General features: G+C 37.7%; 1 protein-coding gene across 1 annotated transcript in view; it reads left to right on the top strand.

Annotated features, from left to right (window-relative positions):
- LOC135075530 (uncharacterized) overlaps positions 1 to 25116 on the top strand; it is a 194572-nt gene that overhangs the window by 21053 nt on the left and 148403 nt on the right. Inside the window, exons 2-8 of the mRNA XM_063969955.1 lie at positions 2935 to 3073; positions 5177 to 5274; positions 6113 to 6257; positions 12022 to 12199; positions 13726 to 13991; positions 14541 to 14578; positions 16745 to 16911. Of these exons, the coding sequence (XP_063826025.1) occupies positions 2935 to 3073; positions 5177 to 5274; positions 6113 to 6257; positions 12022 to 12199; positions 13726 to 13991; positions 14541 to 14578; positions 16745 to 16911 (1031 nt within the window). The remainder of the gene's footprint in view (positions 1 to 2934; positions 3074 to 5176; positions 5275 to 6112; positions 6258 to 12021; positions 12200 to 13725; positions 13992 to 14540; positions 14579 to 16744; positions 16912 to 25116) is intronic.

Below are 25116 nucleotides of genomic sequence, written 5' to 3'. Positions count from 1 at the left end.
GTTGTTCAGATAAATCAGGAGAACACATAAATTTTGGGGCTAAGTAGATTAATTCCCCGTCATTGATGGACAGAAAGAAACATAAACAGTGCGTTAATTTGTAAATGGTGTAATTGGAGTATTAGTCAGTAGGCTCACTGCAAAAAATGTCTTCATCATTATCATCATTTTAGCTACAGCCCACTGCTGAGCATAGGACTGCCATAATGATTTCCAATTAGGCCGGTTGGCAGCGGCCTTCATCTAGCATAATATGTCATAACTTAGCTTCAACATGTTCTGTATGTACGACCTTTTCAACCAAAGGGCCTCCACTTATGGAAAAAATAAATGCCTCTCTATGGATTTCCAAGTTCTGTATGTTAGCTACTGCGAAAATATTGAGGAAAGAGTCTAATCCCATTCTGTCCCTATCGCCTTTAGTTCTCTCGCAATTAATTTGATATTTTTCGTCTGAAAAGTGTTTTGGACGATCGTGACCACCGCATAAATAAATTCTTGCCTTTAATTTTCGTTACCCTGTGCACTGTGTAGGAGATCTATTTTGCTCTACGATCGATCAATAACGACGTGACGTGATATTTCCCATATAGGGAGCAATGCTGCTGTCTTGACATACTAGACTTAAGGTCCTATGTCCCCAAGATCCGGCAGAGGGCGTCCACAACAGTCCTCCATTGCGTTCGGTCTTGAGCTTCGCGTTTGATCTCGCTCCAGATCTTGCCGATTTTCTTCGCCTCGCCTGCTACAGTGCGCCGCCAAACCATATCACCATCATATACAACCGTAACCATTGCTGCTGTACCTTTGTGCATTGTTCCCAGTTCACTTTATCAATATCCTCAGATTTCGTCTAATGGATCTTATAGATAATGTAAGAATGGTGGGATTTGTTTAACTCAGATTCACCTGGAGAATCCGGCTGGGCTTGCGTTTGATCCGGAGCTTATGCGGGTGATTGTTTACATTACTTAAATAAGACGGTATTATTAACGATGTAAGTGGGAACAAGGCCGTCTGGAGGAGATAAGGGGTCATCCATAAAGTACGTCACACGTAAAGAGGGGGGGAGGGGGTTGACAAAGTGTGACATGGTGTGACAAGGGGTGGGAGGGGTCCTAAGTTTCGTGACATCACATTTCAATTGTTTCAAATATTTGATATAATGTAGATTTCATAAAAAGAAAGTACTTAATTTAAATGGAAATAAAACTAATTTCGGAACTGCTGTTAATTTAATAATTTTTCGATGTGAAATTGCAAAACATGTGACGTCACACTAGGGAGGGGGGGGATCTCAGAAATGTGACCACCTGTGACAAGGACGGAGGGGGGGTCAAAAAATTATGAAATTCGTGTGACGTACTTTATGGATGGCCCCTAACGAAAGTGGATTTTTGGCAGAATACTCAACAATACATAGAATCTCATTTACACACTCATTTTAGACGTGTGTTCCATTTTACGGTTGTAGATATGCGAATGGGGATGAGATTGATGTGAATGAACTTTGGAAAAGTAAAAAAACAAGGTCGTTAACGGAACGAATACGAAGACAGATTGAGTTAAAGTTACTCATATAAAAGTATTTATCTAAGTACATATACTAACGCAATGAAGAAAGGAAATGAATCAATGAATCCTACTAATATTATAAATGCGAAAGTTTGGATGTCTGGATGTCTAGATGTCTGGATGTTTGTTACTCTTTCACGCAAAAACTACTAAACGGATTTTGTTGAAACTTTACAGTATTATTGTTTGTAACCCAGATTAACATATAGGCTATAATTTATGCCTATCTGAGACACTAAATTTCACGCTGGTGAAGCCGCGGGCAAAAGCTAGTGTGTCATATATTTTAGTCTTTTAGGCAAAACTTGAGACCACACCATGGCAAGTCAAGCATAACTTTTGAGCGCGATTAATCAACTACCTATAATAAGCACACGCACAGCACGAGTATTCACAGGAAGAAATAGTCAGAGCTGTTGGTGAGCGTAAGTAAGAAAGGAAAATAATGGCCATTATCTTACCTACCTACCAAGCTTAGACGGGACGACTATAAATTCAGCAAAGGACTGAGCCAAATTCACAAACCAGCTGTGTCTCCATTTTGAAGACAGCGTTTTTAGTGACTTGAGTATTCTTTTGCTCAATCTCACCACATAAGAAAACTTTTCACGTCCACAAAATCCCTTAAGAGACTGCAAATAAGGGCAAAAAGTGCACAGCACTAAGATGAATCTGTGTTCAAAACCACTCCGTCAGAAATATCCCAAGTGTAACCAAACATGTACGTATGAATAAACCACGGATACTCTCGGCGCACTTAAGGGACTCTTATCTAGGTATAAATAAGACGTCAATATGTAGGTGACAATTTATTGCTTGACACAGGTTGTCAATGGTTCACAGAGGTTGTCAAAGGTTCACAGATGTCAAAATACTCCAGGTATATAAAGCCAGGGAAAAAAATCTGGACACCGCGGTACAGCTTTACGCGTCTCAGAGTAAAGTGACATCCCTCGGCAAATAATACAAACAAGTTTCATGGAAGGTTTATACAACGTACTTTTCGATTCCTTTGCAATAACTTAGAAGGCGTTTGGTGTTAAAACATTTATTCGCAAGACATTTCAACGGCCATTTCGAAAATCCCTACCCTAAAATATTCAACACGATCCGCTGGAACTAAAAGTGGCCTTTTGACTGCCAGGGGGCAGTAGACAGACCCTCGTTTTAAAATTTTATTTCAAGTGACTTCAAAGGGTTCGTATCACCATCTGGACACTTTGAATGTTGGTTTTACATAGTTGTTAGTGGATACTGGAACATGAGACTTTAAAATGGGTAGTGTAATTTAATGAAGTTTATAAAGTCTGTAACATTTTGTTTGTTTAACTGTCTAACGCAAACTATCTATTGTTCCAGGAGAACCTACCAGACCCTCCAGACGAGTCGTATCCAGTGCAGTACGCTGGGGTCCCGCAGAATCTCCAGGTCTTCCCGCTACCACTGCCCGGGGCCGACCACGAGCTGATGTTCAACGTATCCTGGGAATCGTCCTTAGGTAAGCAATTACTAGCTTGGGTTCATTTCAGCCAAATAGCGTCCACTGCTGGACAAAGGCCTCCCCCAATGATTTAAATAATGACCAGATGGTAGCGACCTGCATCTAGGTTCTTCCCGGGACCTTCACCAGATTGTCGTTCGTTGTCCACTTAGTGGGGGGGGGGGGGGGGGCTGCCTACACTAAGTATGTCTTCCGGCCCGTGTTCGCCATTCGAGAACTTTTCTGTCCCAAGTTTCGGTTGTTATTTGCAATGTTCTCCTTTACAACCAAAATACTTCAATTCATGGACAAAGGTCGCCTTCAAGTACACACAATAACCCGTGAGCTACAAAAGACTTAAAGTAGGTAGGTACTTAAAGTTACTGAAATAGAGAAAATTAAATACAAAAGTTTGTAGGGAGAACTCTTGATTTCTTACAGCTATTTTTTATTTATAACTTACTGAGCTCATTTGTATGCTACATCAAGCGTTAAGCTCTAACATAAAATATAAGTTAGCGTTCTAACGTCTTTTGTTACTGCGGTATGAGCTTTTCATGAGATTTTGAAGGTTGGATTATGAATATTACGATCCCCGTCGTAATGCCATTTAGGCTTCTTTTCTGATCATTGCCTTATAATTTCACAGCATTATAAAGGTTTGTAACATTACTGTGGAGATGGAAAATAGCTGAGCTAGTAAACTGAAATATAATGGAAAGAACCACTTAAGAATTGCTGAACGTCTACGCTATCGAAATAACGGCCCATTGTCATTTTATGCCTCTAGTTCATTCGATGGGATGAAATTGTGGTTGTATTGAAAATTAATTGGTCCTTCGCGAATTGAGCGTTTTATTATAATTGAACAAGTTGATTTGAAGTCCAATAAGGGTACCTACGAGTACTTGTATAAAGCTAAATATGTAAAATTTATCAACTGCTGACGCGCTATATAAAGAGTGAATGGACTATTGTTTAAATAAGTTATTGTTTAGGCATTATCTAGTCTAAAGCCTTTATAGTCTAGTATCAGATTTAGGGGACTCCTGACTGTTGGCGAGGTCCGGGTGGCTCTACCCTGTGTCATTTCTCTCTATAGATGTACTCGTAAAACCATTACATGTGTGCCAATGATGGCACGTGGTAAATATGGCGGCTTCATATTTAGTTGCAATATGCTAATTTGCCACAAAAATGTCTGTGTTAATATCGACAATAGTTACTCGATCAAGCCTTCAGCCAAATCCTACGTATTAGGTAAGCTGCTGACAAATGCCACAACAACTAATATTTTAAGGCCATTTAGAAACACCGTCAATTACCACGTGTCATTACAATGTCTGTATCATCGACATTCGATCTAATATTTGGTCCTAGGGGAAAGTCTTCTAACACTGAGTTATAATAGGTAAATACAGGGGTTTTTCCGGCAATGGTCGTATAAGTTTTGATTTAAATCCCACTGGGTGTAATGTTAGTGATAATAATAAGCACGAACAAATTAATCCCGGAGTCAACAATATTTATTTAGGGACACTGTCCCAGACGGGTTTACTATTTACAAAGTACTGTCACCACGTTAGCCTAGATTGAACAAGTCACGACATAATTTGAGGCCAGAGGTGTAAAGTTCATGGGTCAATTGTCGTAAAATACGAATGGATAATAATTCTGAGAACTAATTCAGAATCAATAAATTAACAGTCGTCAGTACATCAGTTTATACATTTTTATTGCAAAATACGGATTGATAAATCTATTACAATCACATAAGTAGCCAGTGTAGCCTGACGGATATCAAGCTGTAGTGGCAATGGGAAGGGCACGTAGCACGCAGAACTGACGGTCGATGGGTCAGCAAGGTTCTGGAGTGGAGGCCACGTACCGGAAAACGCAGCGTGTGACGTCCACCCGTGGACCGATAACATCATAATAGTAGCAGGGAAGCGCTGGACGCAGGCCGCTACCAATCGATCAACATGGAAAGCATTGGGGGAGGCCTATGTTCAGCAGTGGACGTCCTATGGGTGCAATTATGATGATGATGATGAATTCAGGAACTGTTTTAAAAGTAACCATGTATAGCTGGAACTAATTTTAAAAATACTTTGTCCATAGAGTATCCAGCGAGAGATTACTCCTTGGAAGTCCACAGCGTCACAGACACGTCAGACTGCAAGACGCCACTTATGTGCTATGAATACAACATTCCTGGGGTAAGTATGTAATTTAATACAGATTTTCCTTATTTCTTATGGCGGATGTACTGCGAGAAATTGACCGAGACGAATCGCGACTAGCCCGCACACCAAAGCAGGCGACACACGGCGAAACTAACCGAAGTTCGTGTTTTTTTTACACTATACGTCTCGATCAATTTCCCGTATAGTGTACTTGCGCCATTACTTTTTAATGTCTTGGATGAGTTAAAACAGCTTATTAGCCACGTGGTTAGCTATGCCTTCAGCAAGAAAAAATCTGTTCTTCCAAAAAGTTGCGACTGATTCAAAATATGGATCTGCAGTTTTTTTTCTCGCTGTCACTATTGAATCCAATAGTAGAACTTGTTCAGAATAATGATGTTACCTTGTATGTATACTATTAATTTGATTGGTACTAAATTACAATTTAGCGCCATCACCGAATAGAAATTATGCCCTGAGGGCATTTATGGGGTAGATTTACGTGTATCTCTGTTGTATCTATAATTAATCTGGATGTAATTTTATAATCCTACACGATCTATTTATGAAAATCAGAAATAAATCAACTGATACGGATGAAAAATGATTGCGTATGTCTGCTAAACATAGCATCCGCCGACAATTTTAGAAATCAAAATTTATTAACTTTCAACTCTTGGCGTTCAAAATAGCATGCGAAATCATAGCAAGTCACATACAATATCTGGTGTATAAAAAGATTATTAAATTTCTATTCAAATTAATTTAACGTGACTCACACTGGATTTATGGTTGAAGAATGTACCCTGAATTCCATGTTCTTTCTACAGGACGTCCAATGGTGTGACTAATTTCGATGTTCTTCCCACAGGACGTCCAATGGTGTTTGATCCCCGCATATGCGAACCCCGTAGCAGAGTCGTGCGCGGTGCGTCCTGGATGCTCCTACGCCGTGGTTCTTACAGCCCACCCGTGGGACGGCCGAGTGCAAGCCGAGAAGCTCATACAGTTGGATGGTGAGTAGAAATTTTAATATCCTTTAAGGATAGGACTAATCCTGCCAATTTGTTCCCACCACTGAAACTGATTTATAGGATTAACAGTTTGGACGCCAAGGAATCATCATCTCATCATCATTTTAGCCACAAGACGTCCATTGTTGAATATAGGACATCCAATGATTTCCACATCGCCCGGTTGTTAGCGGCCAACATCCGCGCCTTCCTTCTATCTTTATAAGGTTGTCGGTCCAAATGGTGGACACCAAGGAATCCCAGGATGTGAAGCGTTAGTAGCAAATCTAGCCGTAGCTGTATGTCTTTTAGGAAAAATATGCGAGGAGTAAAAATAAAACAGAACAAAAAAGGAAATTTTAAATAACATATTGACAATTCTCAAGAATCCTCAAAAACCGACGTATTTACAATAAACGCATTCCTTTGAAATGCGTAAAAACAAGCACCCTTTCACCGAAAAACAACCGTTTTTAAGATGGGTAGTCATTTTGTATCAGTCGGCACCTTGAGACGTATTCTGGAAGCATTTGAATTCCAATTTGCATACCAATCTCCAGATCCGTGTGAAAATTGGAAAACGAAATTACATCAATCATATTGGTGCAGCAATCCAATCGAGAAAAGGAAAATAATTTTTATTAGGTATATTTTTGTAGATATGTTACCTTATCTTGTAGATAATGATATTTATTATAATTCATTCCATACGTTCCATTCATTCAATATTTTATTATTTTATCATCAATCCGACAAAGTAACAACACAGTATCTAATAGGTAGATAACACATTAATTCTCGCTTAATTAATAATAATTAATTCATTAAAACTCGCTTTACACCTTTGGCCTGATCGTCACTTACCATCAGGTGAGATACAGGCCAAGAGCTTCCTCGTTGTGGCTAAAAAAAAATCCAGACTTCCACGTAAAACTGGAAAATGATCTGAAAGACGAACTTGGTTAAATAAAATAAATAATTATAAGATACTTTATTTTACCGTATATTCCAAACTAAATTAGCAAAGCGAATACTGTAAACGAAAGACAAACATACTGAATACTAAAACTTTATTTTATTGAATAAATAGGCACTTATTATACAAAGAAAATATTCGGCTCAAAAAACCAACAAAAGCTACAATTACAAACATAGGTACTCACTGTTCGCAAAACATTAAGAAGTTTCTTTACAAATTTAGTTTATCACAGATCTCCATAATTTATAGCCTGTATGTTATTCTGGGTTATAACCAATAATACTGTAAAGTTTCATCAAAATCCGTTCAGTAGTTTTCCCCAATCCAGACATCCATACAAACTTGCGCATTTTAATATTAGTAAGATGTTCCGGCAAAATTCTATGTGGGCGTATCCGTGGGCCGACGACCGTTAAGTACATACATATATGTGTCTCCTTCAAACATTCGAAGTCAAGTCACCTTCGAAGTCCTTTATTCTGTAATCTAATATTTCCTAAGTAACGTGTATTTATTATTTACTAGCTGAAACCGCAAGTTTTCTGCGTGAAAATCGTTTTTCAGGAGCTTTTGTATCCATGATTACTTTCCAGTCAATCACGACCTGTGAGTTGTAGGACTTTGGGTAGAGACGAGGGGTCAAGCTAGTCAGAACTTACATTATTAATCAAAAAGTCTATCTCAGGTTGAAAGTTAAGTAACTTGCTGTCAAACGACCTAAATAAAAAATCGGCTCTGTCTACCGTTCTTGCAAAGCTTTTGCCTGTGGTTTTGCTCGCGTTAACTTCGACCAGTCACACAAAGGTCAATATTATTAATTATACTCATATGTCACACAGGAATAATGTAGCGTTCTAATTGGTGATATAATTATTTTCAAAATCATTTTCAGAGAATATTTCTACAATCAAACTCACAAACTTACATAGTTCTCTACCTCTTTGAAATATAGGTGTGTAGATTACTTTATTTTGAACTCTACTGATTCAAATATGCCATATTCAGGCTGAATTGCACCACCTTTGGCCGTAACTATGATGATAACCGGTGTTTTTTGTATGGAGTTTGACAGATTTTTGACGTTTGTCAAAGTTAAAGTAAGATGGTGCAACCGAGCCTTAGGCCCAGAACAGACGGTGAAACGCAACTGCTACGAAACTGCAACTTTCTGATGATTCTTATGAATGAAACTGAAAGTTTCAAACTGATCGCGTCATGTGTGGTCTCTCAACGGACGCTATGGCAGAAACTTAGATGCAACTCAAAAGTAACTAGCAGATGCAGTTGCGTTTCACCGTCTGTTCTGGGCCTTAGTGTATGGAAACACATTTATTGCGTACTTACTTATTAAGATTATAGGTATTACGTAATAGCCTGTCTTAGCACAGACAAGTTTAATAAATTAAACAACAGTTTGATCAATTATCCATCAGTAACTAATCATTTTATCTCCAAACATTCATTAGACCGAACACAACACTCAACGCTGTGCAGAGAGCAGGCGCTAACCGATTGTATACAGTCTAAATGCGTCTGACCTATCATCTATGGGCGACGGTAATCACTTACCATCAGGTGATCCGTTTGCTCGTTTGCCTCCTATCACATAAAAAAAAAAAAAAAAAAAAAACGTGTACAACGATTAATAGGATGTTGTTTTTCAAACTACTTAAGTACATTCATGAAATTCTAGTGCAACTAAATACCCTTACTAATAAAACTTACACGCTCGTTGAATAGTGTTTTAAAGTGACGTTTATTATGGAAATGCCATTTTAAAACAGTGTTCAACAACTGTGTAACTTTTTATTAGTATGGGGGGAAGTGTTTAACAATAGAAATATTGCCAAGTCTTGTTCTTACTACTGCAACTCTTGTATAGCCTATATTTCAGCTTAAACTTCAAAGAATTTGAAGAAGAACTACTGAAGATTTTTCATGATTTAATCAGAAGAATGAAGGAGTTTATCGACTTCTCACCTTTGCAAAAATGAGACGGATGATATTTTGACATGAACATTTTAAAGGGTGTTTATTTGACTGCTATGTTACGGAAAACCTGTGATAAAGTAAAATAAAGTCTAATTATACTGTGATCTTTCTAAAAATCAATATGAATTAGTACTATAGAGGGCACTTTAAGTTAATCCCTGTGCCAGACACATCGCCTCAAAACTTTTAAGAGTAGACTTATTTATTTTAGTGTTAAAAATACTTTGTCAAATTAAGCTTGTCCATTTCACAATTTGCATTAGTTAGAGACCTCTTCGAGATAATTAACATTTATTTTCTTTGACATAATTTTGGTGGTAATTGGCTTAGAATTTTCTAGACTTCGCTTAGAATTGTAAAGGTACTGACAATGACTATTAGATTTTCAGAAATAAAAGCAAAGAATTTATAAAAGTTTATTTTAGATGCTGTTGGTCAAGTGTGTGAAGGAATTCCACAACAACCGGTCCTGCGCCGCCCGCATCCTGGCACCTTCACCAGATCGTCGGTCTACGTAGTGGGGAGTCTTTGACCCTTGACAGGAGCCTAATATTATTTTTAGCAATAGTCAGTCGATGGACTGACGATCTTAAATGGCTGGACTAAAGAAGCGGGAGATCTTGTTTTGATTGCCTTTGACTGGAATGATAATGTTGATGATTCTGAAACTCCAAGCATGGATCTTTCGCGTACAAAGAAAGTTATTGTTTCCTAATATCCATTTTAACTTTACTAAAACCTTTGGAGCAGGTTTTAGAAAAGTTGCACCTTATTCCTATATACATAGGGCTAATCAGTGTTTACCTCCTTGCGCATGCGTCGCCGGGAGCTTAAACAAACATCGTGTAATCTTGTGGGTTGTTGCTTTTGTTTTGAACCGTTTGTGTAGCCGGACGTCATGGGATACGTAATTATATCTGGAAATTGAGCCAAAGAATACATAACACTGGCCTCGATGTTAAGTATTTGTGCCAGGGATGTGTTTGTAAAGGTTAATTCAGATTGGAATGTTTACTGTTTATTTGCACCACAATAAATCAGTTACTAGTTGCCCCGGCGCACTTCGTAGAGTCTAATCTAGTCTTCTAAAGTCAGTTTTTGTTGACTGTCGAACTGTACATAGATCCTGACTACACAGGAGTTGCAGTGATGAGAAGGGGCGAGGAAAATGGGAATAGTCCTGTTCTAGTAATGATTTGAGCAGACTTTGCTTTTATAGTAGTCCTTTAGTAGCTGTAGCTTCTTCCGAAGTGCTGGTAGAGCTAATATTTTGGACGTGTTAGGTGGTGTTAGTATTGTTTCTAAAATCAACTCAAAGGTGACTGACTGACTGACTGACTGACATAGTGATATATCAACGCACAGCCCAATAAGGTTTAAGGTTGCTTTTTGGCCCTCTTGTGTCACGAACTTTTTCTCGCTGTCGTATGAATGAATTTCAAATCCTGCAGGGCCTACATCTCGTTAAAATTAATAATGGATTCCAATTTCGAAATGGAGTTTCATAGCAACGAAACCGCGGTCCAAGTTCTCCAGAAACTTAGGGTACGAGTTAGACGTCTAGGTAGGCTGAGTCAATAAAAGTTTTCAAGATATCTTTTTCTTGTTCTCAATAACAAAGTTGGTAAAGTCAAGAACTACCACGTCCTGTTGGTATTGCTAACCAAACTTGTAAACGTATAATTTTGCTAGCAAACTAAAATAGTAAGACACGGGTCTTAACGCGACGTTTATTAATGAGTTACATTATGTACTCACGCACGGCTTGACGTTTCGGCTGCGATGCTGCAGCCGTGGTCACAAGCAGACCTAGCAAACCTGCGAACTTCTGTATTATTTTACTATTGGTATAATGTTTCGTGTGTAGAGATATCTGCATAACAATTTTGTTAAAAGATCAGTTTAAACACCAATTTTAGGGCCTCGTTCACAATCTCTGAATAAAGTGTCAAATAAGTACGCTATTTGTTGCTTAAAGTCACGAGTAGCAACGAAACCATGACTTTGACGCACTAGTAATACAAGCGAGATTGAAAATAAGAGAGAGGCCCTTCATGTACCGTTTTTGAGAATAGTCCAATTCATTATTTATCATCAACAAAAACAAGGAAACAAACTTGTATTCACATGATTATACAAACAATGATAAGGTTTCTTTAACACAAATGTTTTGTTTAAAATTTCCCCCAACGTGTTTGTTTTATCCTGCACGTGTAATCGGAGTGATGTCACGCAAATTCACGCGACAATCTTGACGTGACGTGACAAAACATTTCATCGTGCTAATAGGCATACCCTCTCTCGAAAGGGTGTGTAACAGCTTGGTGTTCTGTTACAAATGAATGCTGAAATATCTACTCACCTTTATGAGCGGTTGGCAGGTTTCAGTGGTTGGGTTTTGGGCTATCCTAGGTTTCAGCAGTCGGGTAGTAAATAAATAATACTGGTAACAAAGTAGGAAAGGAAATTTGAGTACAATTTGTTCTCAATATTTGTTTATTTTTGCATGTTTAAAAGAAAAGTAAAACATTGTTTTCTCACAACGTTGCCTCTTGTTGGAAAAAATTTACAGTCTCTATAAATATTTTACCCATTGAACCTAACCATAACTTCTCGTAACAATATTTTACTATAAATTTCTTCTAAGAAATATCAGATCACAGGACTTCTTCTTCATCTTCTTCTGCCCTCACTCATTCTCGTTACTCGGAGTCGGCTTACCCTGCCACAGAAGTAACTCTACCAAATTGTTACCCTGTCATTAGATCATAGTACTAACTCTACCATTTGTTCCAGAGTGCGTATCAGGCGTGTGCTCCTGCGCACACTCTCCGCGCCTCCCTGCCCCCGAGGTGTGGGCGACCACAGTCGTGATGCATGGGGAGATATTCGTGAACGTCACCTGGGTGCTGCCCAAGCCCAAGTACCCTCAAAGGCTGCCCAGGGACTTGTTGAAGCAGAGCTATGTAGTTAGGTAAGGGTTAACTAATATTTATTTGTAGGTATTACATAATTTACTACACATTCTAGAGGTTTGGGCGACCACGGTCGTGATGCACGGGGAGATATTTGTAAACGTCACCTGGGTGCTGCCCAAGCCCAAGTACCCTCAAAGGCTGCCCAGGGACTTGCTGAAGCAGAGCTATGTAGTTAGGTAAGGGTTTATCATTTCAGCCATAGGACGTCCACTGCTGAACATAGGCCTCCCCCAATGCTTTCCATGTTGATCTATTGGTAGCGGCCTGCGTCCAGCGCTTCCCTGCTACCTTTAGGTAAGGGTTGAGTAATATTTATTATGTAGGTATTACATAATTTACTACACATTCTAGTGGTTTGGGAGATCACGGTCGTGATGCATGGGGAGATATTCGTCAACGTCACCTGGGTGCTGCCCAAGCCCAAGTACCCTCGAAGACTGCCCAGGGACTTGTTGAAACAGATCTATGTAGTTAGGTAGGGGTTAATTAATCATTATTATCAGCCACATGACGTCTACTGCTGAGCATAAGCATCCCCTAATGATTTTCATATTGATCGGTTGGTAGCGGGCATCCAGTACCTTCCAAGGAAAGGTAGCACATTGTGAGACCCTCTGTTCACCTTGTGGGTGGTTGTCCCACGCTGCGCTTTCCGCTATATGGTTTCCACTCCAAAACCTTGCTGAATAATTGTTTTGTAATTTCACAGGAAATTACATGGATCCTTGGACTCAGTTTACGAATATTGACAATTTCAAATTCAAATTATTTTGTTGCAATTAAAGTTATTGTGCCTACCTACTTGTTGTGTCTGCATTTTATAAGACAGTCACATAAATAAAATAAAAACTTTAGACTCCAACTGCAAATTGATAGACCGTTTGGCTAATCTATCAACAACGCACACACAAGTTATTGTGTCTAGAAAGTTCACAAATGAATATAGGTCAAAATTGATTTAATTTAAGACGTAAACATCAATCGACAGCAGTTTTCAGAAATTTCCAAACGGGGAAAGAGGGGCCATACATTTTGAATGGAAATCCATTGGTTTCAATTATGGTTAATTTGGAAATATTATTTTCATCTATAAATAAACATAACACAATTTCTGTGTTATTGGAATCTCTGAGAAAAGTTAACGTTTGAAGTTAGAAAGAAAACGTATCTCATTTTGTGAAAAATAAAACTCGCTTGTGTGCAAACCCGCAGACAAAAACAAGATAAAATTAATAGATTAAAAATTAAATTTGGAAATACATGTAGAAATTTGGCTAATTTAAGTAGAGTCCAATAAAAAAGAGTAACACCAAGCATCTCTAACATTCAACATCAGTCTGTATAACATTAGGGTCTATAAGAAAAGACATCTTAAAATATGCAGCAAGCAATTACTCGTGTATTAGCGATGTCTCCTACTCTTTCAAAGGGCGTTGGTTACTTTTGATCACCATTGGGTGACAACAAGCCTGTTGGCCCTTTTTTCAATAAAAAAATAATCTAACAGGTCCATTTATTCCAGTATAGGCAAACAAATGGTGACCGACGCGCATCCAGCGCCGTGGTTCGCGAACACAATAACCAAACCGGTGGACGCCGATGGCCGAGTGGCTGACGGGGACGGGCCACGGTGGCTCATCCTCCCCATCAACGGGAAGGGGCTTGAAAGGGCCTCTGAGGGGAGAGGGGGAAACGGGGGTATAGTGCTGGACGTCAAACTTTTGGCACGTGTCAACCTTATGGATGATAGAGGGTGTGTGGGACCAGCGGGGAACGCGACGGCTTATGGTGAGTTTACTTTTTTACATTTGGAATTTACTATTTTACGTACTCTTAAAGGAAGTTTTCATATTTTTGGATCTCTTTTTTTCTCTCATTGATATCCTAGAACCTGATGCCTATGTGCAACATTGATAGATACACTAAAATTTATTAATGGTGTTATGAAGTAAGCACGGTTTTTGTAGAGCTGATAAACTAGGGTGGCTATCGGGATTGTCGATAGCCTATCACCCTACATCAAAAGGCCTTTATTTTGACCCTTTATTTTTTCTCATTACAAACCTTATTCGCAGTTCACACATGATAGTAAAAACAGTGTCTTAATGGCCTATTTTATTAAAATCATACGATACCGCAATTTCTTTCCAATGTATTTTTAAAGCCCAATAACAATCTTCAAGTAATTACCGTCACGAGAATTGCCTATTCCACTGATATTTTAAGCCGCACCTTGTAAATACCTCTGTTACTGTCTTTTGCTAGCAACCGCCCACCATGCCACCCCTCCTTCCCCTCTGCCTTAAAATAAGCGTGACTAATTAATTTTTGTTTCAGATCCGTCGGAAGCTCAAAAAATTCAGTTCAGTACTTACGTAAGTATTTGGATTTTCCTAGAATTAATCTTATTATTATAGTTATCGGGCACTTTTGTGTCGATAGTGAGTAGGTAGTGGGTAATAAACAATATTGGTTTGGAAATATTTTTAATTGATAATGTGAAATATGAACAAACGGATAAGCCAGCGGCTACATCAAATTTTCATTGTTTTATATTGTTACGTCATCGTACAGCGTTATTTACAATCAATATTTTAACGGAGTCCAATACTTTTTAAAACATTATGTATTTCTCCACTTCGTGAAATCGACTTTCATTATTTCAACATTAGAAACAAAACAGATAGTTATTGAAAATCTGTTGTATTAAATTTCTTGTTATAACAAAAGGCTGACAAAAGTGTCAGTTTCTTATAGTTTTGCTAGGGAAAACTACTTAGTTATTTATGTACTTGGATTTGTACGGGCCCTGAAAAGGGCTTCACAAACAAATGTCTTCTGAATATTAAAGCAAACTAATGACAAAAATATTTTTATATCAAGTTCTATTTCTAATTTCATTACACCTTTAAAAATATTTCGCATCCTTATTGTGAAGTAGCTGAAACTCATTTTGTATCAACCTACTTGTTCACACGTTACACTCCACATAACCTATTATATGTATTATGTATACAGGTTATAAAGTACAACGTATACATGATTTTGTATCTAATGTGAAAGGTATGATTAAATTTAATTACTTGCTAATTTAATTACTTTCGTGATTGAATTCTGGGGAATTTTTAATTAAAAAGTATTTTTGCGATTGTTTAATGAAAGTCAAATTCACTAATTACCTACTGAGGATCGGATTACGAGGTAACAAATAAGACAATTATTAGTTGAAGGATCTTAGATGACTTCTCTGTCTACTATACGACTATTTTGTAAGTGTACAGGCTGATTAATAGTTATATAAATAGCTTTGAGCTATGAAACAGCCAGGAAAAGATGAAAATTATACAGGGTTTCCCAAAAAGTAGTGTCAAGCCAAAGCCTAGAAGTAAAGCATCACAGGGCTATCCGAATCACCCCCATGTATGTTCCGCGATTTTTGATAGGTTTCGAGTTATGATTGTTATAAATTTCTGTGATTAGGCACTTTTTTGGTCACTTTGGCGCGAATAGATAAGGTCTATGTCTGATTATTTTATTATTATTAGATGAGTACTAGGCCTATCTGATGTATTTACCCATAACATGAATGTAAACCAAAATCCTATAATGTTGTTATAAAAAATATAACTCGAAAACTATTAAAAGTCGCGGTGATTCCGGTAGACCTAATGATGCTTTACCTCTGGGCTTCGGCTTGACACTACTTTTTGGGACACCCTGTATTATTTTACTGCATAAAACACAATATATTCTCTCCGAGTGATGGGAGTAAATATACTTTCATGGAATAAATATAGATTTTTTTCAGAATTGACGATAAGTAAATAGGTTCGCCTTTGGAGAACACTTCTCAGAAAACGTATTATAGGACGCCCTGTTCGATGGACCTACGACCTCAAGAATCTTGTTGGCAAGGCATTGTCTAGATAAAAATAAAAGAAGGTCGTGCTTTGTAGGGCTTTTTAGGGAGGTTTACGTAGACCCTTGGTAGGCCCTGTATAAGAGAGAGCCTTATATAGAGTGTCTCTTTAAGTATGGGTCAAACAAAAAGGATTGATACTGCTCAAATGTAATAACTTTCCTACAGAAACAATATCCAAATTATCAAAAAAATAAATTGCCGTCTCTATACTATTTATTTTAACTGATTAGTGATGATAAATTGTATGGAAAGGTAGTTTTTTTTGAAGATTTGAACTTCCTTCTCTTGGGGAAAATTGTTGCTTTTGAGCAGTAGAAAATCTTTTTTTGTTTGAGCCATACTTAAATGGACATCCTGTATGTGTATAGCTCTGGTCTAGGTTTGCAATGTAATGCCTCTCCCGTCAATAAACGGAAAATTCTGCTAATCCCAGCATCATCATCATAATTTCAGCCACAGGACGTCCACTGATGAACATAGGCCTTGCCCAATGACTTCCACATCGCACGGTTGGTAGCGGCCTGCATCCAGCGCCTTCCTGCTACTTTTTGTCTCTGCATGATCACTTATTTCCTTTAAAAAGTTATCAACGGATTTTAATTATCTTTTTCCCTTACAGCTAGTATGGGCCGTCTTCGGCGGTCTATTCGTGTTGGCCATGGTGGCCATCTTTGCCATGAGCGCGCGCATAGTCAAGCGTGTGCTCTCCGCCCTACGGCCCGCTGCGCCCGCGCCGCTTGCCCCGCTCCGCCACCGCCCCGCGTGGTTCAAGCTGCAGTTTCGACCGTGAGTACTTAGATTTAAGATTCATTTTAGGTCTTGCTGCTGGATTTTATTGTGACGTTTATGTGAAAATTTTACAGGGTTTTTGTTTTTGAATGATGAATCAAGATGCTGGCTGGAGATAGTACTTTAGTCAGCTTGTGATGCTCATTTGTTTATACGTCTAATGCAGAACGTATACGTCATCATTTGTTTTTACGGATATAAGAGTGTTATTGTTTTTTACGTGTTTATTGCAATTTGCACCTGATCCGGGTGCATATTTACTATGGAAATTGCTCGTGATAATGTTATCTAACGGTGATAAGATTAAGAACGATATTAGTACTAGGTTGTTTTTGTTACTTTTAAAAGTTGTCACCCCCAAGCCTAAGAAGGTGATACTCACGTGCATTTTAATTAAATAAATAAATTAATAACTACATGACAACAATACTTGTTATTGTTAGTCGTCAAAAAAGCTCCTGAAAACACAATATCGTCGACCATCGTCCTGAAATTGCTATAATGTATGCTACTCGTATTGTTCCTGAAACTTGTGGAAGGTTTTTAAAACAACATGTTAAGAAAAAGTGTTATAAAACAATTGAAAGCTTACCTCTACTTCATCCATCTGCGTATTTCAACTGAATGCTATCTATCCCATCAATTTATATATCCCATCCCAAATGATTATCATTTGATCACAAAGAAAAATAATGAAATTATCTTATATTAGGTACTTTCATAATCCAATGTAAATGATGTTATTTCCCTAATAATACGAATACGGACATTTCTAATATCCGGAAGTTGTGTGTATGACAAGAACATGCTTTGATCGCTTCTCATGACGCTTTAGCTTACGAGAAAAATATTCTTTATTATACCTACTTAATACATAATTTTGTTACTTTATATTAGCGTCCAACACAGACGGATTCTGACGGTATGAGTTCGTTATGAGTACAGCAGCGTCAAATGTTAGTGACACCCAAATTAGCCAAAAAGTTCCCAACACGTGTTGTCAACTTTTAGGCTTAGAACTCATGGCGCGATTTTCACCCGCGCCCGCGGCGGTTGCGGGCCCGCAGCTTCTGTAGAATGCAGATACTTAAGTAAAAACGAATGCACAAACTCACGACGCGGTTTTTGCCCGCAGCGGGCGCGGTTGTAATTGGGTCCCGCTCGGCGCACGGTGGGCTCATAATATTAGAGCTTCATAGACTTAGCGTCGCTCAAAAATCAAGTGCCTAATTTTGAAAAAATAGATATGCCAATGTATTCCTTTACCAAAAAGGAATATTTTATGTTATGTAACGTTTCTTGATAAAGTTATTATTTAAAAAGTTATTGACAATTTCCTTTTTTTTGTATGGAGCTCAACATTTATTTTTATTTTATTCATTATTCTTAATTCACCATTTTGTACCATTGACTCACGGCGCGATTTCAGAATCGCGCCGTGAGTTCTTAGAATAACCGCGCAAATAACGGCTCCCGTGAGTTTTGAAATAAAACCCCAATTCCACAACCGCCGCGGGCGCGGGTGAAAATCGCGCCGTGAGTTCTTAGCCTTACTCAACTTTTTGGCCACTTTGGCTGTCACGAATTACATAATTTTGACGCTGACTGAACAGGAGCATATTGTGACTATTGCTGTTGTAAAAAAAACACATATTTCAACTATCATAGATGCGCTTTAGTTAAGGATTGGACCTCGCTACTTGATACCTTTTGTAGGTTACATTAATTGATTTCTTTGAAGCAAGACTATCCAAAAGTCTAATACCGAACTTACGTAGTTCAATTACAACTGGGAACTGGTAAGATCGGCACTTCATTATAAGAAGTAGGAATAGAACATAATTTTCCAGGTAAGTTTTGCCTGATTGCCTAAAGGCAGTTTAGCTTCCCACCTTTGTAGAAACTGAAAAAACATAGAAACATAGAAGTTGCAGGATCCTACATTTATTTTCAAAACTAATACACGTTAGTTTTGAACCTATTTTGGTATTTAATTGAAGATCATGTCGTAACCAGCTGATGAAATCATATTAAAATTATAGATGTTCGTAAAGTTACGTATAAAACGTTAAAATTGTAAAATTAAAACCGTGAATGTGGTTAAAAAAAGTCTTAGCAACATCGACTAAAGGTGAATTTGCTTTTACGGCAACATTGCTGAGTATTCTTATAGAAAGAAGAAGAAAAGTAATAATAACCATGATACTTTGCCAAAAACACTGACTTATGGTTTTAAAAATTAAAAGCATACAGTTGCCCTTTTTTTTGAGATCGTCAGTTCATCTTACAGGTGGACCTCCTATCGGTAGGTAGTCCGTTTGTCAAACAAAAAGTGGTTGTCATTCAAGAACCCATTTATTCCACCAATCGTCGATGCTTGAGCTTGATATTTTTAAATCAATAATATTTCAACATAGATAGCTTATTAATATGACTAGCTTTCCGCCCGCGGCTTCGCCCGCGTTGAATTTTATCTGTCACAGAAAAACCTTATCGCGCGCGTCCCTGTTTCAAAATCAGATATAAAAACTATCCTATGTCCTTTCCCGGGACTCAAACTATATCTATGCCAAATTTCATCAAAATCGCTTCAGTGGTTTAGGCGTGAAAGCGTGACAGACAGACAGGCAGACGGACAGACAGAGTTACTTTCGCATTATAAATGCGAAAGTAACGCAAATATTAGTATCTAGATAGTGAGGATATATTGAAATCGTTTAAGCACAGACCTACACACGTATAGATTAAACAAAGCCCCGATAAGGTTGCTCGAAAGGAATGTTGCCAACACAAAGAAATTTTCTGAATAAATTCCAGAATTTCGGTTTTCACCTTAAAAGAATGTCGTAAGCACTTTTCGGTCTAAATTCGCCATGTAGAAAACGAGGATCGTCTATTTTTTTCTTTGCGTTAAGAATTTTGAAAGAGTAAATTGGGGTGTGCTTTCAGCCATAAAATTTCATGAATATAGGTCTAATGATAAAGTCTAAAGTCTGACACTTTCGTAGTAACCTAGCTATTATTTGCCGGCCGTTTGGTGTAGTGGTTCGAAACGGACTACTATTCCGGAGGTTGCGGGCTCGATTCCCGCACAGTACAAACATTTGTGTGCATGAACATATTTGTTTGTATTGGACTGGGTGTTTTCTATGTATAATATTTATGTATTTACAAAAAAAAAGTATTTAAGTATGTTTATATCCGTTGTCTAATACCCATAGTACAAGCTTTGCTTAGTTTGGGACTAGAAGCGCAGTATAAAATATCCAAGGATATTTATTTATTTTTCTATTTATATCCGTGCACTATCTGCCAGATAATTGACAAAATACAGATCAATACAATGATATAAACCAGAATTCTAACATAGTACTTCGCTACGTAAGGCTCTAGGCCACACACGGCTGATTTCAGCAGTTTGTTTTACCATCAATCCCTAATTTTTAAATGACCCCTATGGTAACACATAACACGCATTTTGTTTTCATAGGGTTCACTTAAAATTAGGGATTGATGGTAAAAACGGGCATTAGAGTAACATTTTAGCGGCTTCGTGTAATTACGAGTACTGTAGTCAAAAACAATTTAAGTTATTTTTTGCGTGATAGAGTCATAAACGTCCATCCATCCCCACCAACTTTAACAACTATAATAATTATTAACAGGATTTATTATCACTGTTTAAATAGAGTAGAATTGGGATTGAAATCTACGACCAAGTAGGTTCACTTCTGAGGATTTTCCATAATTAATATCTGTCACTTAGTCATTTGACAGGGACCCGTTGGCCCGTTACGAACGTTTGGATTATTAAGTAGACGCTAATTAACCTTTATTTAGATCAGTTGAGATTTTATAAGATAAGGGATGTAACACATACTAGTTATATTATAAATCTAAATGTAACGTCGATCTGCCCATTACCTTTTCACTAAGTATTTAGCTGAAATTGGGAAAGATAATTTGAAATTCAGAGAAAAAATAGCATATTATAGATAGGGGATACGCTTGCGACAATGTCTTTCTGAGACAGACTGAAATTCAGGCTAGGGTCGGGGTTCAAAACTAGTTCCTTATGCAATCGAATATAATGCTACAAACAACATTCGTATTATACTTCTTGCAACTCACGAAGGCGAGTGAGCTTTACTTGTGTGTGTACGTGTACATGCACATTGCACATACCGATAGTGTAATGTCTGTCAAAACTTTTGAAAACGAACAGTAGCGAGCCACCACACATGTAAAGCTCACTCGCCTTTGTGAATTGCAACAATTATACATGACTCGTTATTTTCTCAGTAATTCTATCGGCCAAACATCCATACAAAATGCCTGAAGACTTATCCCGTGAGATAAAAGGAAGTACGGTAACAAATAGCGTACCAGAAACATGAAATATCCCCAACATTATTAATTCAGGCAACGTCACGGCACCGTTGCTTACTTTTTTTATCGTTAACGTTATCCGTTATCGTTATTAGATGATAACGGGCGCGACAATACCGCAGCCGTTTTGGCGTCCTTATCCCATTATTCGCGTAATCAAAATCAAAGAGATTTGATTAAATTGCGAATTAATGTTAATGTAACATTTCAATGTCTCTTTGTTTACAAGTTGCCTGTTTCTATAAAAATGACGGAAATGTCATTTTAAAACAGTAGGCCAACAAACGTGGAAGATTTTATTATGGAGTTAATTTTGTAGCAAAACGTAACCTACTAAGATTTTTTAATGCATTTTAAACAAAGCAGGTATTTGACCACAATCCCAGCTAGTGTTAAGTGGGATGAAGTCTAGGATGGTACTTCTACCATGTAAGTGCCTATTCACTCTCGCCTTGAAAAGGCCCGTATTCGGGAAACCACAGTGTTCTTCATAAAATATGACATCATCCGTACATTCTTCACACCATACGGAATAGCATAATGTCGAATCACACGTGTTCCTGACGTCATAACGAATCTTCGCTTTTTCGCTTTTGGCTACGACATGATCCTTATCGAGGGGAAATTGAAATTTATATCATGCTCCGTAACCATGATTAAAGCAGTTAATTAGAAGAATTTCTTTTATCCTTTTCTTTGAAGTCGATGTAAAGACGCCTATTGGGAAGGTATCAGTTTTTTGTTGGCATCTTAAATTAATTAATTAATAACATGCCTACAGTTTGTTATTTATTAAGGAAAAGTTTAAGGATATTTCAACAGAATTTTATTCAATAAAGCTTTTATTACGGGGTTATGTAACAGGCAAATATTGTTCTTTATTATAGTCATGGTACATCTCGAACAAATGTTTTTGCCTGTAAAACATTAGTTATACGTCATATACTCTTAGTCTTTCGAGGTTGTTGGTGTATTTGAGGCAAAGCGATCACCTGCATCGCCGTTTCACATTCATAATCATCATCATCTCATCCAAGGACGTCCACTGCTGAACATAGGCCTCCCCCAATGCTTTCCATGTTGCCTAATGGTTGGTAACGGCCTGCGTCCAGCGCCTTCCTGCTACCTTTACGATGTCGTCGGCCCATTCGAGATTAGCAACTTCTAAAGAAATTTCCAATAATGGTATTAGATACAAATACATATTGAAGAATCTAATGTGCAATCTTTCTTATGTACCTGAAGCATTGAAGATTAATATCGTGTAGTGGGATAAACAGTGGTAAACATTTTCTACCTATACTTATTTTACCGTGATTGTCAAAATTACTATTCTTTCTTAAATAAGGTTAACTAATAAAATAGGTTCTTATATTCTACCTTGTGCTCGCCTGTAATTGTTCCCAGAGAACAAAGCAATTTTAAATAATTAAACAATGACAAAGGGCGAAACGTGAAAGTGTTTCGCGTAATAAATATTATTAAGGCTAGAGTTCAGTGCGCTCAAGCACTCCACGTGGCTTCCTACGTCTGCTATTTAATTTATCATGAAGTAGAGACAATATTTTATGTTACTTTTTGAGTCACATTTGATTCAAGTACATGTTAAACGTGAGTCATATTAATTGATCGATGGAACAGGGAAGGTGTTAAGGTATAGCGTCGCTTTTTGACTAGTCTTTATTTTCATTAAAAGTTTTGCAATACTATGTAAATATGCTCATTCGTGACGCGATCTGTCATTTCCCTATGACCGCGATCGTGCCAATGATGGCGACCTGCACGCGTTGGTGTTGTTGAAGCATAATAACGATGAAGCCCAGACTGTAAGCTGTTTGTATACCTATTACAAATAAATAAATAAATAAATAAATAAATTAAGCATCGCTACTAGGCTCTACAATAGTAGAGTTGAACTCCCACGATGATATGGATGAACTGAGTTAGATTATTCGATTCCTGATACATAATGAAAATGACTGAAAATGATCTTGTAAGGAGGTTGGGCCGCCGTCTTGTTCTGGTCTGATGTCTGACACCTGGATTTTACATAAGAAACGTATTAGTTTGCAATCCTTTTATTATTATTGTGTTCAACATAAAAATCGTGATAATACTTCAATAAGTTCTTATCATGTTTGTACATGGAAAAGCGAAATATTTCTTGCGGCTTTCATATTAAAAGTTAATTTGTATTCATGAATGCATTCGCCCACGTAATTTATGACGGACATGTGAAAACAACACCGTACTGTATGTATACCTAACAAAACAACCGATCGTGTCGGATTCCCCCAAAATATTGCCTCATTTCAACCCTTTTAGATTATCCTCCCCATGTAACCTCATGGAATGATAAGTCCGTTCTTTTTTGGCAGTGCGTTGTCAGTCAGTAATTAATCATGAAGCTGTTTTACAAACTTCTATGTAATATTTTGTATCCACTGAGATGACAACGGATTAGCAAGCTGAAGGCAATGGGAACGGATGATGGGGCAGCAAGGTCCACGAGTGGAGGCCACGTACCGGAAAACGTATAAGGAGGGCGCTGGATGCAGGCCGCTACCAACCGGGCGATGTGGAAATCATTAGGGGAGGCCTATGTTCAGCAGTGGACGTCCTGTGGCTGGAATGCTGATGAGGTGACAACCTTTGTGTCAGAAAACTTTAGGATCTTTTGCCTCTGTCAGCCCCATCAAGCCATTCCAAAACCAGCCAGCAGCGTCTGAAATTGAACACGGAGTTTTTGAGTGTAAAAGTCCTAATTATTGGACCAACAGAGATAGAGAGAGAATATAAATAATTATTGGTAATATGCGCCATATTATGCGAAAAATTACTTATAGTTTTATGGATTCATTTTGCATTAAATAAAACAGATGACTAAAGCCTAGAAAGTTCAGGGCCAATATTTCTAAATTAATCCTTATTACTTTGCAAAATTGTCAAAGTATTCGCGAACCCTTAACATTGATTAATGACAAAACAAGAAAACATTTCTCAATATTTATGAGTATCGGATAACTTTTAGATCAAAACTATATCGATAGCCTAAAATCGTTGGGAATTAGGTCCAGCCTACGCGAAACTTTTGATTACTTTGTGTGAAGGACAGCTGCTCGGGCGTGCGGAAATAAGAAAATCCTTCGGTTAAAATGAAGATATATTTCTGCAAATAAATGCCCACAACGGCTATCAAAAAAACAACACTTCAAAACTAGAACAAAAGGTATCAAAAGTAATAAAAAAGTATAAAAAACATAGACAATATAAAAAAGAGGTTGGTCCACCAATCGGTTCCCAACACTTTGGTTTATCTCAAGAAACTGAATATTATAATGTTGCGAACTTGCGTTTACATAACATAGTTATAATAGAAGCCTGAATATCAATTTTGGAGTTTTGTTGCTAGGGCGAACGAACCTGAAAACATTTAACTTCGCATTCTAATTATGAGAAGTACCTAATATAATATGGATTGTTACTACTGGTTACCCTTGGTTACAGAATATATGAGGCCTTATTGGTGTTGATAGGGTTTGAAATTAGATTTCTGTAATAATCTGGTTGACATAATATAAAATTTTTAGTTGATGGGGAAACTGGGAAGAAATGCCAAATATTTTACACTTTGTGTCCCATCTGAGAATCGAACCCTGTATCTTGAGTCGATCGTAGATAACACCAACCACTGGTCCATGGAGGCTTTATTATTTTACTCTATAATTGTTAAACCATTAGGTAAGCTCCACAATGGGGTACGAATAAAGCGATCAGATGGTATGTTTTTCCCATTTGTCATGGACTTATGGG

This window comes from Ostrinia nubilalis, chromosome 10 (assembly GCF_963855985.1).
Source record: "Ostrinia nubilalis chromosome 10, ilOstNubi1.1, whole genome shotgun sequence".
Classification (NCBI taxonomy): Eukaryota; Metazoa; Arthropoda; class Insecta; order Lepidoptera; family Crambidae; genus Ostrinia; species Ostrinia nubilalis.
Note: the sequence above shows the minus strand (reverse complement) of the source record. Positions and strands in the feature narration are given on the sequence as shown.